Source organism: Dromiciops gliroides, chromosome 2, assembly GCF_019393635.1.
Source record: "Dromiciops gliroides isolate mDroGli1 chromosome 2, mDroGli1.pri, whole genome shotgun sequence".
Classification (NCBI taxonomy): domain Eukaryota; kingdom Metazoa; phylum Chordata; class Mammalia; order Microbiotheria; family Microbiotheriidae; genus Dromiciops; species Dromiciops gliroides.
In genome coordinates, this window is record NC_057862.1 from 156,109,315 (window position 1) to 156,125,160 (window position 15,846).

General features: G+C 34.9%; 1 protein-coding gene across 3 annotated transcripts in view; it reads right to left on the minus strand.

Moving 5' to 3' along the window:
- Positions 1 to 4,955: 4,955 nt before the first annotated feature.
- UACA (uveal autoantigen with coiled-coil domains and ankyrin repeats) overlaps positions 4,956 to 15,846 on the minus strand; it is a 113,981-nt gene continuing 103,090 nt past the window's right edge. For all 3 annotated transcript variants that reach the window (XM_043985434.1, XM_043985433.1, XM_043985435.1), the window contains 2 exons: positions 8,595 to 8,660; positions 4,956 to 6,753 (listed from right to left, as the gene is read on the minus strand). In XM_043985434.1, the coding sequence (XP_043841369.1) occupies positions 6,682 to 6,753; positions 8,595 to 8,660 (138 nt within the window). In that variant the 3' untranslated portion in view covers positions 4,956 to 6,681. The remainder of the gene's footprint in view (positions 6,754 to 8,594; positions 8,661 to 15,846) is intronic.

Consider the following 15,846-nt stretch of genomic DNA (forward strand, 5'->3'; position numbering starts at 1 on the left):
TCTGAACTCCAAATGACTTTGATATGAACTTTTTAAGCAGTACTCCTTTGGAAATGAGGGAATGCTTGGACCTCTAATGGGGAATCAGAAGTATCTGGGAAAATTCTGGGAGAATTTCTAGGTTGGTAAACCTAGAAAAAGAGAAGTTGGGCTTATTGTTGTTTGGTTGAGATCCAAGATAGCATTTTGAATCAAAAAATGGAGAAAGAAAGTACAAGCAAAGGAAACAACAATCTAGTTCTTCTTTGGACTCCTTTCCTTTATGTTACCTTTGGTATCCTTAGAAGCAGGGTCAACTGTGGGAAGAATGGGTTAGAACTATTTCCTTTCTTTATTTCCTTTCTTTCCATTCATCTCAAACTCTAGGTTAATATCACCTAAGTCAACTTCATATGGGGCCCATAAAAAGAGGGAATTCCCACATCTGCTGGACATGATTTAGGGATTATTGGGGGAGCAGGGGTGGGGAGGAAGGGAATTCATAAGCATTCTTCTCCTTCATTAGATATTCACTTGAAGACTCAGAATTTAAACTAACTCATAACATTGGTTCCTACCCCTCTTCTGTTAGACAAATTAGATATTAATAAAGGTTTTTTTTTCCCCCAAATTCTCTCTCGTTCTAGAGAATGAACTTTCTTACAGAAAATATAGAGGGAGAGACTGACCAAAAAGTTCTGAAGAAACAGAAAAAATTGAGTATTAAGGAATTAGTTTCAAGGCTTGCAAGCCATGTGACTATATCAATGTGTGTGGCATCACTAGGTCAAAGTAAAACCCTTTTAAGCTATCTCAAGCCCTGTTTTTTACCTTAGGTTCTGCTGCAATGTAGTGGTCACATACACAATAAAAATAATAAGGTTGTATACTGACCATTTTAATAAATAGTGTTTTGGATAGCCATAGGTAGCTAATCCTCTTAAATATATCTCTCCATAACAGATGATTTCACACAAAGATGTGTTTAGTAGCTGGGGAATGTTCCTCAATATAAACGGATCGCATCAAATAAAGATGGTTTTAAAGGGAATAATACCGCTTGGGTATTAGGACCGAATAACCAAGACAATTCAGTATGAAAAATCCTCATGCTCATGAGAGCAACAGCCGTTTGAGCGGTATGAATCAGCTTGAATACTTACTAGTTGAGTTGGAAGCAGTGGGACATTCCCCACTTCTCCCACCACTTGTACTGAGAAGACTGTTATTTTTAATTGTGCATAAATGAGAGGCTCAAAATCCCATAAGAAGTGAGACAATGTTTGTGAGGCAGCAATGTGGAGGGAAATATAAAAAGGTAGCAGTTGGGCTTTTATTTTGGCATAGCATACATTTTATCAGGAAGAGTCTGAATAAGAAGTAGTTTCATTTTTAAACCATGCGAAGAATTTTTAAAGCAGACCATAAGGTGCCACATGAGTTTGCAACAATCAAGGGATCCCAAGAACATAAAGTCACAATGTCTAGTTGTTTAACTTATGAAAAAGAAAAATCTTTGCATTCAACTATGTTAAAGCTATGCTGCCTTCATACTCCTGTATTAAAGATACCACCCATACACACACACACACACACACACACACACACACACACACACACACACACACCTTTTTTGAAAGTCTGAGGGTAAGGGACATGTTGCAAATATTAAGAAAGTTCAAGTTGAGAAATTTTTAGAATTATATTACCAGACACACTTCAATATTAATGAAAATAAAGCACACTGTAAACACAGAAACAGCAATTGTAGACTTTCTTTATCCAGGCAATAAATATTGGAGAGTCTTCTCAGATTCCTATTAGATACTAACATGGGCATCAATTCAAGAGATATCTCAAGAGGAATTAAGAACTTGTTAACATCATCTGTAGAGGCAGAACAATGCAATAAAGGCTACCGAATTAAGAGTCCAAAACCTGAAATCGTGTTCCATTTCTGTCACTAATTAGTAATGTGACCTTGAACAAGTCTCTTCATTTCTCTGAACTGGTTCCCTAATCTGTAAAATGAGAACTGGAGGATCTCTAACACCCTGTTCCAGCTTAACATTTGCTGATCATTCTCTCTCTCTGTGGACTGTTCCTACTTCAAGGGTGTCAAGCATGTTGTAAAGAATTCACTTAGCCTGTTCATCAGGGCTAATTTCACAGCAATGAGGTTCTGTCATATAGTTTTGAATTGTGAACATTTAAAATTTTTTACATTAGTAACATAGAAAATGCAATTCTTCAATCAATTACATGTGCAAATTGTAGGAAAACATAGGTGAGATTTCACTGAATTTGCAACGGTTACTTTTTCTTGGAAGATAAAAGACATTTATTTAAAAATAAATCCCTTCCAATACCACAGTGACCCTGATCATCTCCAAAGCTATTGGCAAGTATGGTTTCCCGCAGTGAAATCTCAACATTAGAATGTAGGAGGCTACTTTGATTTCCTACAGGTACCACTTTTAAAGTGGCCTCCACTGTATTATTTCAGCCCATAAGAAAATTATTACTTAATGATGCATAAAACTAATTATTATGAAACAAGACTGAATTTGTATGGCACTTGCTCACAATGTGGAAAATCACACTTTTTCATGCCCTATTTTCTTTTAAGATGTGTGCCCTTTCTCTATCATCTAATGTGTTCTGTATATATAAAAATAAATACTCTTCACAGCAGGGTCCTGGCTTGGAGGCTTCAGAATCCAATAAAAGAGTCCTGTAGTTTAATGGCCCTTAAATGCTCAACATCTTTTTCACTTAATGTAAAATCCATCTGATCTAATAGCTGTGACTGAATCATAGATATATAATTTTTTCTATTAAATGTTAATTTTCTGACTTGGCAGAGCAATAGAAGCTATAAATTATTAAGAAGGCAATAACCTCTATAAACTCTTTGCAGAATTCACAATATTCCCAAGGCTGCTATTTTTTTTTAAATTGCAAACTAGCTTTAAAAATAAAATAAAAATTGAGTCCATTAAGTACAACAATTTGGTGCCAACTATCAATTATAAGAAACATTATTTTTATTGATGTTTCTTCCACTGTTTCACTGAATAGAATTATATATACGTGTGTGTGTGTGTGTGTGTGTGTGTGTGTGTGTGTATTTATTTATATCTAGGAAAACAACCCTCACTGGTCTGGACTGTATTTTATTTACATGGGACATTTTTGTGACCTTCCCTTTTTGCTTGAATTCATTCATCACCGATGTTTGTTCAGGATGGCATAAATAATAAAAATGTCCTTTTAATACACAGGTGATGCCATATACCTAATTATGCTAAGTACATGCATTACTCCTGCGAAGGAAGGTTTGTTGGGGGATGTCAGTGTTACCACAGAAGCCTGTCCTTTTTTTTTCTACTTTGCATTCTTGATTTCAGCTAAAAGTCCAAACAGAAAGAATCAGACACTATGCAACAAGAAGCATGTTAACATTTAACTGATGTAGCTGGTTTAGACATTCCTGCATATCACGGAATCAAGGGAGAACCGGAATATCAAATTATTATTATTTTTTTATTTTGTGGCTTCTAAGAAACAAATTCTTCAGTGTAAATAGCACCTGTTTGCAATTCTAACTTTTGCTCTTTCTTTCTTTCTGTCATCATAAAGGACATTGATCCTGAATAGGAGAGCAGGCTACTTAACATCATTCCAATGGGGGGGGGGGGATCCATGCAAATATACAACCACAAATAAATCCTTTTCAATCCTATGGTGATCCTGATCATCTCCAATGCTACTACAAGTATGATTTCCTGAAATGAAATCTCAACATTACAGTGCAGTAGACTACTTTGATTTCATATTAAAGTATATTATATCAAATGATTTTAAACTCTGCAAAAAGTAGCTTTCCTCTAAATATTAGTTAATAAACTAGAACTTGGTGGGAGGAGGAGGAAGAAGGAACAGATAAAAGCTTTCACAATACACTATGTTGTGGGTTTTTGTGTTTTGTTTCGTTTTTTTAAAGGCATTAGGAAGTATTGGTTTTTCCCTGGCCCTGGAATAGTTTAAAATAATTAACTCAATGGCATTACCCAATCATCAAGTCCTGAGAAACCAAGTCTTAAAGTCTACTTTTTTCTGTATTAGGTCAAATAAAGTGAAGAATATCAATGGCTTGATAGATACATAGCTATGGGTAGGGATGTCTTTAAGTCCTTATAAGGGAGCAGCTGGTATTAAGTAAAAACCAATCATCCTTCTGAGTTAGAGGGTTTTAAGAGCAGAGACAAGCAAATACATTTGGAATAACAGGAAAATTCAAGTAATGTGAAACTTTGTCAGAATACAGTGAGAATAGCCCACCCTAAAATCAAGCCAAATTCATTTTGAGAATTAGAGCAGCACTGGTAGAGTTAACATACACATTCAGCACAATACTAAAAATTAACATACTTTTTTATGTAGGTGTTTGATCTCCTAATTTATTGAACCCTTCTTTTTAGGACACTGGTTTGTTAACAAAGAAAATTAGATTTTTTCCCCCTATCAGATAGAAAAGGGGAAAGACAGAATGAGAGAGACACTAAGGAAACGTCATTAATGTGCTATAATAAAACAGAACTTTTGCAGCTTTTAGAGAACACTCACCAAACCCTGGTCAATGATTTGTTTTACTTTTAACCATATGTTCACACCACACAATCCTTCTAAAACATAAGTGAAGAAAAACCAAAACCATCCATTAGATATGATCAATTTATTTTACCAAAAAAAGGGGGGTTTTATGTTTCAATCTTATCAATGGAGTTTTAAACATAAACATCAAAAACCAAGGGGAAAAATAGAGTTGATCTAAGTAGATACTTGTGTTTTCATTTTGGGTGACTAAAACTAGACCTTGAAGTAGTTTTTCACTCTGCTCTAATCACCAACAGGTTTTGAGGAAGTTATTTTAATCAATCTATCTGTTATAAAGACATCAATGCCACAATTCATTGAAAGTAGCATTTTATTGATGAATATAGGAGAAATAAAATATACATAGTTTCCCCCAAATCAGGAAAATACAATTTTGAAATGTCATTTTCAGTTTAGCAACTTCTCTATAGTAAGTTTCAACAAAATTATAAAAGGCAAATTGAAATTGAAATTGAAAATGTGGACCCTTACAATTTGTATTCTAAGAGATTCCACTTAGATGTTAGAAGAGCAGCATTTAATCATGCCAACAAAGAGTTAAATATTCCTTATGCAAAATTTAACATTTTACTTTTTTTTTTTGAAAAATAGTTTAGAAATTCCTATTACTGCTGTAAGCTCTCCATTTAGCAAATGAAGCCAGTTTTCTCTAGGCAGCAGTTTCCATTTTGATGGCAATTTGCCCCGAGCTTTGTCAGACAGCTAGACCCATAATCTGCCTCAAGAAACACTAATCCTCTAGGGAAAGGCACATTCTCTTTAATGCAAGAAAACTTGGCTGAAATGGTTATTCTTTTGGCCTTGTTTGGTATGAACAGTGAAGTTTACCCCTCAATTGGAATAGTAAACAGTACTAATGAAATAACTTAAGACAGTTAAGCTTTTTATAGTGAAATGTATTAAACTTGAAACAGTTGCAAGACACATTTTAATATCTATTTTGGTTGTTATAGTAGCAAAGTTTTAAAGTTGTTGCTAAAGATCTGACACTTTAGGGAATCTAGCATATAATTTATCAAAGAGTTACTTAATCACCAGAGCATGAAAAATCACTATTATAAGTAAAAATTAAGATACTGCACTGGAAATTAACAGATCATTTAGAAAGTCCTGATAAAATCCAACCCAGCTATTCTTAATCTAAATGTAATCAGCTGCAAAGCATTAATGAAAAAATATCTCTGTAAAAAAGCATAAACTTTATTAGTGTATGAGGAGAAAATCTGTACCTCTAGTAAAAGCAAAGGCACTTAAACTTAAGTTACTTAAATAGAAATGCAACTTGGCCAGCCAAGTTACAATACATTTCTGGATACCACATCACATCTTATTTGACAATGCTCTACTAAAGACCAGAAGGAGGTATTTTGTGTCACTTCAAAGTGACAACCAACTTGAATCCTCTAAAAGAACTCTCTCAATAAACAGCCTGTTTTAGCACCCCCCCCAAAAAAAACACATTTTATGTGGACTTGTTTATAATTTAATGGATATTTTCTAGTGGGGACCAAAGATGTTTTTTGTTTTTTGTTTTGTTTTTTTAGTGAGGCAATTGGGGTTAAGTGACTTGCCCAGGGTCACACAGCTAGTAAGTGTTAAGTGTCTGAGGCCAGATTTGAACTCAGGTACTCCTGACTCCAGGGCCAGTGCTCTATCCACTGCGCCACCTAGCTGCCCCCAAAGATGTTTTTTAAAGCAGTCACTATGATATCAGTAGCAGGCATCAACTATGTCATCCTTTTGACTGGTAGGATTTGCAATAGCTTTAAATATTCTAAATTTCCTCAAAATACACAATAAATACATTTGGAACATAACATAAACTGATGATACTGTAATGGCAACAGGCTCATCTTTCTCATTTCATTTTTTCCTACTAGAAAAAAAAAAGTACATTTAATTTCAGTTATGCTAATACAGTAAGATCCATAGCAAGAAGGGAAGGCCCTGAAGGTTAATGCAAACACAGTCCCAAGCACCAGTCAGGTAGAGCAGTTGTTCACCACATCAGGACTAAGTATTCTAGCACACAAGCCCCTGCCTCATGCGGATGATCTGGAGTAGGGCAGCTTGAACATCTTCATCCATGTGACCCTTCAGAGTAGGGAGAAAAGGAGTTAAATCACTTATACAAAATGCGAAAACCAAAAAGGACTTTAGAAGAATGTAATGTTTTGTGTGACTGATCAAAAGTCAAATCCTTGACAATGAAGATTAAACATGTACAGTTCTAGTGCTACCACATTCACAATAGTACGGTGCTATTACTAATCACAGGAAGCAGGGGAGCAATACCAATATGAGAACATAGACTAACAATACACTTTCAGGATGTGGATTTTTTCCACCTCTAAATTAAGGAAATTATTATTATTATTATCTTTTTTAGTAAGCAGAGTAAGGTGTCAGGGGCAGCATGAAGTTATAAATTGGAAAAAAAATAGAGAGAGAAATTTTAAATTTAAAAAGTTGTGTGATTAAATGCAAAAAGCCAATATGGCCTTCATCCCGTTTTCAGCTTCAAAACTTAAATAGATTACAGCACAACACTTCCTATTAATATAAAAGGTTTCTCTTCCAAAATCTGTTTCTGTAACAGCAGGATGTTTAAATTTCAAACATTAGCCATAGTTGACTAAACTGAATTTCTTAGTTAACTTTATGTGCCAGAAGGCAAGATTTTTCAGATGCCAATTGCTTTTGTTTTCTGTTGCATTAGTAGTCAGCAGAAGAAAAAAAGTTAAAAACACAGAAATCTAGTATTTAAGACATGCATTATTACTGTTTCAAAAGAAAAAACCATGAGATACGGACTGTTTAATTTGGAATATCCATCAGGGAAGAAGCTGCTGAATACCCAATTGCAAATGACACTCTCCCCTCTAAAATGTCTTTCCACTCAATTCCAACCTCTTCCTCCACATTCCCATTACAAAACCCTAGCTCACTTGTTTATTAAATTCCTGTATCAAATAGTGTTCAAAATGTGTTCAGCTGCCAACTTTTCTGTTATTTCAACACAGTAATACCAAAAGCTTCAAGTTTAAGGTCTTTGTTTTTAAAAGCTCCTTGTCATCTGCTCTGCCTATTCCTTATTTATACTATTCACCACTAGGTGAGGCCTTTTCTCTATTATCTCCATCGTTACTTTTCTTCCAATCTTTCCTTCCACCTCTGCTATCCATGTCTCCATGACCTGGTACTGTCCATTTATAAAAACAATTCCCATTTCTTTTCATCTAACATGTAACTATTTTGTCTTTTTAACAAGCCTTCCTTAAAAACGATTGGGGGGAAGGGTGGAGGATATGGCAGATAAAGCATTCTACTGGTTAAAGAGTTTCTGTAGTGAGTGACATATAGTATTCGCATACAACCACTTTTCTTAGTATGTTATGACAAAGTGTTTTTCTCATTTATATTAATTTCACACAAATAGAGAATTCTTCTATCTTGGGCTTCACTGAGCTCAGAACTAAAGAAAAAAATTTCCAAAGTCAAATTATTCTCTTATTTAAATTCCAATGTAGTTCTGTGCACATGCCACTTTTTGAAATGATCAAAGCACTCTGCTGAAATACAGGGAACGTTTCTGAACTCTCAAGAAAAACACTAAGGTCTTTTGACTTCGTTTTTTCAGCATAAGGACATGTGTTGATGGCAATGCATTATCTGCAGATAGCAACACCATTAATGTGTGTCACCACTGTATGTTGCCAAACTGTCTATAAACTGAGCGACGAGCAGATGGAGACAACACTAAATTTAATATGCTGTGTTGCCATATAGCTTTTAAAATTTCCTCCTGAACATACGCAAGCATGGCTAAAAGAAACACAATTATTTTTAAATAAGCATATGGGGCGCAGCTACTCTAAACATCAATTACTTTTACATAAGTTTATTTAATAAAGGGGGAAAAAAGGGCTATTTACCTGTGCAGCACTAAGAAGATGTGTCCGATATATTGCAATCACTTCTTGGTGCTGTCTGTCAGCATCCTAAAAAAAAAAAAATGAGGAAAAGGCTATAAAATAATTTATTTTACTCAAGTTTCTAACAGACCCTGGAACCTTACCCTAATATTGCCCTTTAGCTCCATGAGGTCCTCAAGCATTTGAGGTAATCAACCAACCTGAACCCACTTAATATAGAATTATATAGTAGGCAGAGCCCTAGCAAGGATGGGATGACCTGGACTTTGTTTCAGTTCATCAAAATATAGTGTCCCAAAAGTTACAGTACAATTTAAAATATTAACTAGGTAAAGTAGTAGCTACAGGACAACTTTTGGGACATGCTGTATGTAGGCAGTGCTCACAGGATTTTTAGATCTTAGGGATTAATTCAAGGTTGGCATAAATTATGTACTTAAAATGTCCGAATGCATGAATAAATGAAAGGAATTAAATCATTGATAAAATAAAACAAAAAATGATTCAAAGAACTACATTTGTATTTTTAAAGTACATACATAAAAAAGCAGTTCAAAGAAGAGAATTTCTTCTCTAATATACTTTTCCTTTGATTACCTTGTTTTTGTTTGAATTTAAGATTCAGTGAAAATTATATAGGCTCAAACAATGTCCCCAACCCAAAGAAGGATATGATTCAATTCAACAAATCTACACATATCAAATCCCTACACTGTGATTCATTACTATTGTAGCCAACTCAGTCTTTATCTTTATGACCTTGCGATTAAAATACTGTAATTCAATTCTACAAACATTTAAAATTTTTTTTGTTTATTTCATTAAATATTCACCAATTACATATTTCCACATAAGCTATATCTCAAAAGAAAACAAAAATTAACAAAGTTTTTAAAAGTATGCTATCTACATTCAGAGTTCATCAGTTCTCTCTCTGGAGGTAGATTGACACTTTTCTTTTCTTTCTTTTTTTTTTTTTTTAGAATAAGATGGTAGTTTATTTAGAGTAAGGGTAAGGGAAGGGAAGGGAAACCATGAAAGAAGTCCTTGGACTTCTCATGGGGAGAAAAGGCATGGCACAGAGAGAGTGGCTCTGAGATACCAATCTCCAAGATTAACACTTTTCATCATGGTACCTCTGGAATTATTTTGGAACATTATCTTGATCAGAGTAGGTAAGTCTTTCACCTTTGATCGTCTTTACAATATTGTTGTTATTATGTCTCTTGTTCTCCTGATTCTATTCAATTTCCTTTGTATCAGTTCCTGTAAGTCTTCCCAGGTTTGTCTGAAACCATCCTGCTCATCATTTCTTAGAGCGGAACGGCATGCCATCACAACCATATACCACAAAACTTGTTTGGCCATTCCCCAATTCACAGGCATCCTCTTGATTTCTAATTCTTTGCCATGACAAAAAGAGATGCTACACATATTTTTGTATATATAGGTCCTTTCCCCTTTGCTTTGATCTCTTTAGGATACAGACTGAACAGTGGTTTTGCTGGGTCAAAGGGCAGGCACAGTTTTACAGCTGTTTTGGGAATAGTTCCAAATTGTTCTTCAGAATGGCTGGCCTAGTTCACAATCCTATCAAGAGGACATTAGTGTCAGGGGCAGCTAGGTGGGGCAGTGGATAAAGCACTGGCCCTGGAGTCAGGAGGACCTGAGTTCAAATCTGACCTCAGACACTTGACACTTACTAGCTGTGTGACCCTGGGCAAGTCACTTAACCCTCATTGCCCCAACCCCCCCAAAATTTACATACATATATATAAAGTTATTTGAAGCATTTTTTATGTGACTAAGTAGCTTTGATTTCTTCTTCTGAAAACTGCCTTCTCATATCCTTTGACCATTTACCAACTGGGAAATGACACACATTCTTATAAATTTAACTCAGTTCTTCATATATTTGACAAATGAGGCTTTTTATCAGAAAAACTTGCTGTAAATTTTCCCCAATTTCCTGCTTTCCTTCTAATCTGGGCTGAACTGGTTTGTCTGTACAGACCCCTTTTCAATTTAATGCAATTAAAATTATCCATTTTATATCCTATAATGCTCTCTATCTCTTGTTTGGTTATAAACTCTTCCCTTATCCATAGATTTGACATGTATAATTTTCCACGTTCCCCTACTTTACTTATGGTATCATCTTTTATGTCTAAATCATTTATCCATTTTGATCTTATCTTAGTATGTGGTGTGAGATATTGGTCTATGCCTACTTTCTGCCAAAATGTTTCCCAGCAATTTTTGTCAAATGCTAAGTTCTTACCCCCAAAGCTTGAGTTTTTCTTATCAAATGTTAGGTTATAATGATCATTTACTACTGTGTATTATGTACCTAATCTATTCCAGTGATCTATCACTCTATTTCTTAGCCAGTAATAGATTATTTCATTATTATTTTTTCTGGCTCTATAAAATAAATTTTTGGCAGTTTGATTGGTATGGCACTGAATAAGTAAATTAACTTGGGTAGAATTGTCATTTTTATTATATTAGCTCAGCTTACCCACAAGCAATTAATATTTCTCTACTTGTTCAGATCTGTATTTGTGTGAAAAATGTTTTGTAAATGTGTTTATATAATACCTGGGTTTGTCTTGGTAGGTAAACTCCCCAGTATTTTATGTTGTCTGCAGTTATATTGAATGAATTTTCTCTTTCTATCTCCTCCTGTTGGATTTTGTTGGAAGTATATAAAAATGTTGATGATTTTTGTGGGTTTACTTTATATCCTGCAACTTTGCTAAAGTTGTTAAATGTTTCAACTGGTTTTTTAGTTGATGTTCTAAGGTACTCTTCATATACCATCATATCATCTGCAAAGAGTGATAACTTTTCTCATTGCCTATTTTTATTCCTCCAGGTTTTTTTTTCTTACAGCATGCTATAGCTAGCATTTCTAGTACTGAACAACAATGGTGATAATAGACATCCTTGATCTTATTGGGAAGGCTTAAAGTTTATTCCCATGATAGATAATGCTTACTCTTGGTATTTGATGAATACTACTTATCATTTTAAGAAAAGATCCACTGATTCCTATGCTTTCTAGTGTTTTTTTTTATAGAAATGGGAGCATTTTGTCAAAGGTACTTTCTGCATCTATTGATATACTCATACAATTTTTGTTGTTTTTGTTACTGATCTGGTCAATTATGTTGATAGTTTTTCCAATATTGAACCAGCCTGGTATAAATCCTGGCACAAATCCCACCTGGTCACAGTGTGTGATGTTTGTGAGATTTTCTTATAATCTCCTTGCTACTATTTCATTTAAAATTTCTTCATCAATATTCATTAAGGAAATTGCCTAATCTATTGACTGGGTCTTTCTCTTTTTAATTAATGTACATATTTAGAGATGTAAAATTTCCCCTAAGTTCTGCTCTGGTTGCATCACACAAATTTGGTATGTTGTCTCATTATTGTCATTCTCTTTAATGAAATTATTGATTGTTTCTATAATTTGTTTTTTGAACCACTCATTCTTTAGGACTGAATTTAATTTCCAATTAATTTTTAATCTATGCTTCCACAACACTTTATTGAATATAATTTTGACTGCATTTAGGTCTGAACGAGGTGCATTTACTGTTTCTGCTTTTCTGCATTTGGTTGAAAGGTTTTTAATGCCCTAATATATGGTCAATTTTTGTGAAGGTGACATGATTGGCTGAGAAAAAGGTATCTATTCCCATTCAGGTTTTTTTCTAGAGGTCTGTCATGACTCTATTCATCTCTTTTGACTTCTTATTTTGTGGTTAGATTTATCTAGCTCTGAGAGGGGAAAGTTGAGGTCTTCCATTAGTATTGTTATGCTATTTCCTCCTGTACTTCATTTAATTGTTCCTTTAAGAATTTGGATGCTAAGATTTGGAACTAAGCTCAAAGAGCTATGGGGCTGTGCATACCCTTTGACCGGGTAATACCACTACTAGGTCTCCTATCCCAAAGAGATCATAAAAAAGGGAAAAGGACCCACATATACAAAAATATTTATAGCAGCTTTCTTTGTGGTGGCAAAGAATTTGGAAGTGGAGATGCCCATCAAATGGGGAACAGATGAACAAGTTGTGGTATATGAATACTATTATACTATAAGAAATGATGAGCAGGCTGATTTCAGAAAAACCTGGAAAAACATAAATAGACTGATGATGAGTGAAGTGATCAGAATCTGGAGAACACTGTACACAGTTAACAGCAACATTGTGTGGTGATGATCAACTGTGATAGACTTTGCTTTTCTCAGCAACAAAATGATCCAAGACATTTCCAAAGGACTCATGATGGGAAATACTCTCCACATCCAGAAAAAGAACTATGGAGTCGTAATGCAGATTGTACCATACTATTTTTACTTTAACTTTTTTTTCCCCTTTCTTGAGATTCTTCCCTTTTGTTCTGATTCTTCTTTCACAACATGACTAACGTGGAAATATGTTTAATGTGATTGTACTTATATAACCTTTATCAGATTTCTGTCTTGGGGAGGGGGGAGGGAAGGGAGAGAGGGAGAAAAATTTGGAACTCAAAATCTTATAAAAAACAAATGTTGCAAACTATCCTTACATGTAACCGGAAAAAAAAAATACAATTAAGGGAAAAAAAAAGAATTTAGATGCTATGCCATTTGGTGCATATGTAAGTATTGATATTATTTTATTGTCTATGGCTCTTTTTAGTGATATAATTTCTGTTTATTCTTTTTAATATGGTTCTATTTTTGCTTTTGCTTTGTCTGAGATCATGATTGCTACCCCTTTCTTTTTAACTTGTTTTTACTCTGTGTGTATCTCTCTATTTCAAATGTACTTTTTGTAAACAACATATCGTTGCATTATGGTTTCTAATCCATTCTGCTATGTGCTTACATTTTTAGTGAATTCATCTCATTCATAATCACAGTTATGGTTACTAACTGTAACATTTCCCTCCATCAGATTTATTTCCATTTATCTTTCTCTCTTTTTTTCCCTTGTCTCTCCTCTAAAGTCTGTTTTCCTTCTGACCACTGCCTATTTTTATCTATCTTCCCTTTTATCACCCCTCCCACACACACACATATTTTTCCTTTTCTCCTTCTCTTCCTAATTCCTTTCTGGGTAAGACAGATTTCTATTACCAATTGAGTATTTATATTTTCCCTCTTTGAATCAATTGAGATGTGAATGAGATTTATGCATGGCCTGCCCTCTCCCTACTATTTCCCCCTCCATTGTAAAAGCTCTTTCATGCCTCTTTTAAGTGAGATAAATTTTCCCATTCTTCCTCTCTTCCCCTTCTCCTTAGGGAACCCCTCTCTCACCTACCAATTTTTTCACATCGTCCCAACATAATCAACTCATTTCTATACTTTCTATATAGAATCCTTCTAATTGCCCTAATAATGATAGAGTTCTTAAAAGATACATGTATGATCTTCCCATATAGAAAGGTAAATTTGAGTCCCTTATAATTTCTCTTTCTTAGGTGTTCTATTTGAAAGTAAACTTTTCTATTCAGCTCTGGTCTTTTTATCAGAAATGCTTGAAAGTCCTCTATTTGATTAAATATCCATCCCCCCTCCCCCTCCCCCCCCCCCCAGGATTATACTCAGTTTTTCTGGGTAAGTTATTCTTGGTTTTAATTCCAGCTCTTTTGCCTTCCAGAATAGCATATTTCGCACCCTCCATTCCTTTAGTGTGGGTAGCTGCTTAATTTTGTGTGATCCTGACTGTGGCCCCACGATATTTAAATGGTTTCTTTCTGGTGGTTTTAAGTATTTTATCCTTGACCTGGGAGCACTGGAATTAGGCTAATAATATTCTTGGGAATTTTCATTTGGGGATATCTTTCAGGTGGTGATCCATGGATTCTTTAAATTTTACCCTCTGGTTCCAAAATAGAGGTGGTTTTCCTTAATAATTTTTTGAAATATGATATTTAGGCTCATTCTTTGATCATGGCGTTTTGATAATCTAATAATTCTTAAAGTATCTCTCCTTGATCTATTTTCCAGGTCAGTTGTTTTTCCAATGAGGTATTTCACATTTGCTTTTGTTTTCTCATTCATTTGACTTCATTTTATTTTTTCTTGATGTCTTATGGAGTCATCAGCTTAAGGTGCACAATTCTAATTTTTAAGGAACTATTTTTTTCAGGGAAGTTTTGTACCTCTTTTTCCTTTTGGTCAATTCTTTGTCTCTCTCCATTTGGCCAATTCTGTTTTTTTAAGGTGTTATTTTCTTTTCTTTCTTCTTCTTCTTCTTTTTTTTTTTGGGGGGGGGAAGGCAGGGCAATGAGGGTTAAGTGACTTGCCCAGGGTCACACAGCTAGTAAGTGTCAAGTACCTGAGACCGGATTTGAACTCAGGTTCTCCTGACTCCAGGGCCAGTACTTTATCCACTGTGCCACCTAGCTGCCCTGAGGTATTATTTTCTTCAGCCTTTTTCATGCCTCTTTTATCAAACTGTAAATTGTCTTTTCATAATTTTCTCCCTTTGTTTTCATTTCTTTATCTAATTTTTCTTCTACCACTCTTAATTGATTTTGAAAATAATTCTTAAGTTCTATGAATTCTTGTTGGGATTGTGTCTAATTCACATTTGTCCCCCGTGAGGTTTTTCTTATAGCTGTTTTGACTTCAGTGTCTTCTGAATTAGTGTACTGATCTTCCCTACCACCATAGGAGCTTTTTGTGTTCATGTTCATTTTTTGTTTGTTCATTTTTCCACCTTATTTCTTGATTTGGAATTTTATGTTAATGTTGGGCTCTGTTTCCAGCATGTGGGGCACAAGAGGACTGTCTCAAGCTTCAAGTTTTTTCACACTGCTGTTTTCAAAGCTAGTTCTGGGAAGCTGGAAGTTTTCAGTGCTTCCAAAGTGGTATGATATGAAGTGAGGTGTGGTCATTGCTCTCCTGGTCTGCATTCTGGTCCTTATCCAGAAAGGACCCCTGATCCCTTGGAACTGTGAGCAATACTGATCCTCAGCGCCTTTGCTCCCTTGGGACCAAAGGTGATATTGTTCCTCATGGTCCCTTGGAATAAAAAATTAACCTGTTGCTCAGGTTTTCTGATCTCTTAGGACCAAAAATAATATTGTCTCACTGGATCCCTAATCCCTTGTGAGCAAAAGTGTTATTGTCCCTCAGGGGCATCCACTCCTCGACCAAAAGTGCTCCTCTCCACTCTTGAATTATAACCCAGATGTGGGTTTTGGCATTGGAGTCACCAAAATAGTGTCTGGTCCTACA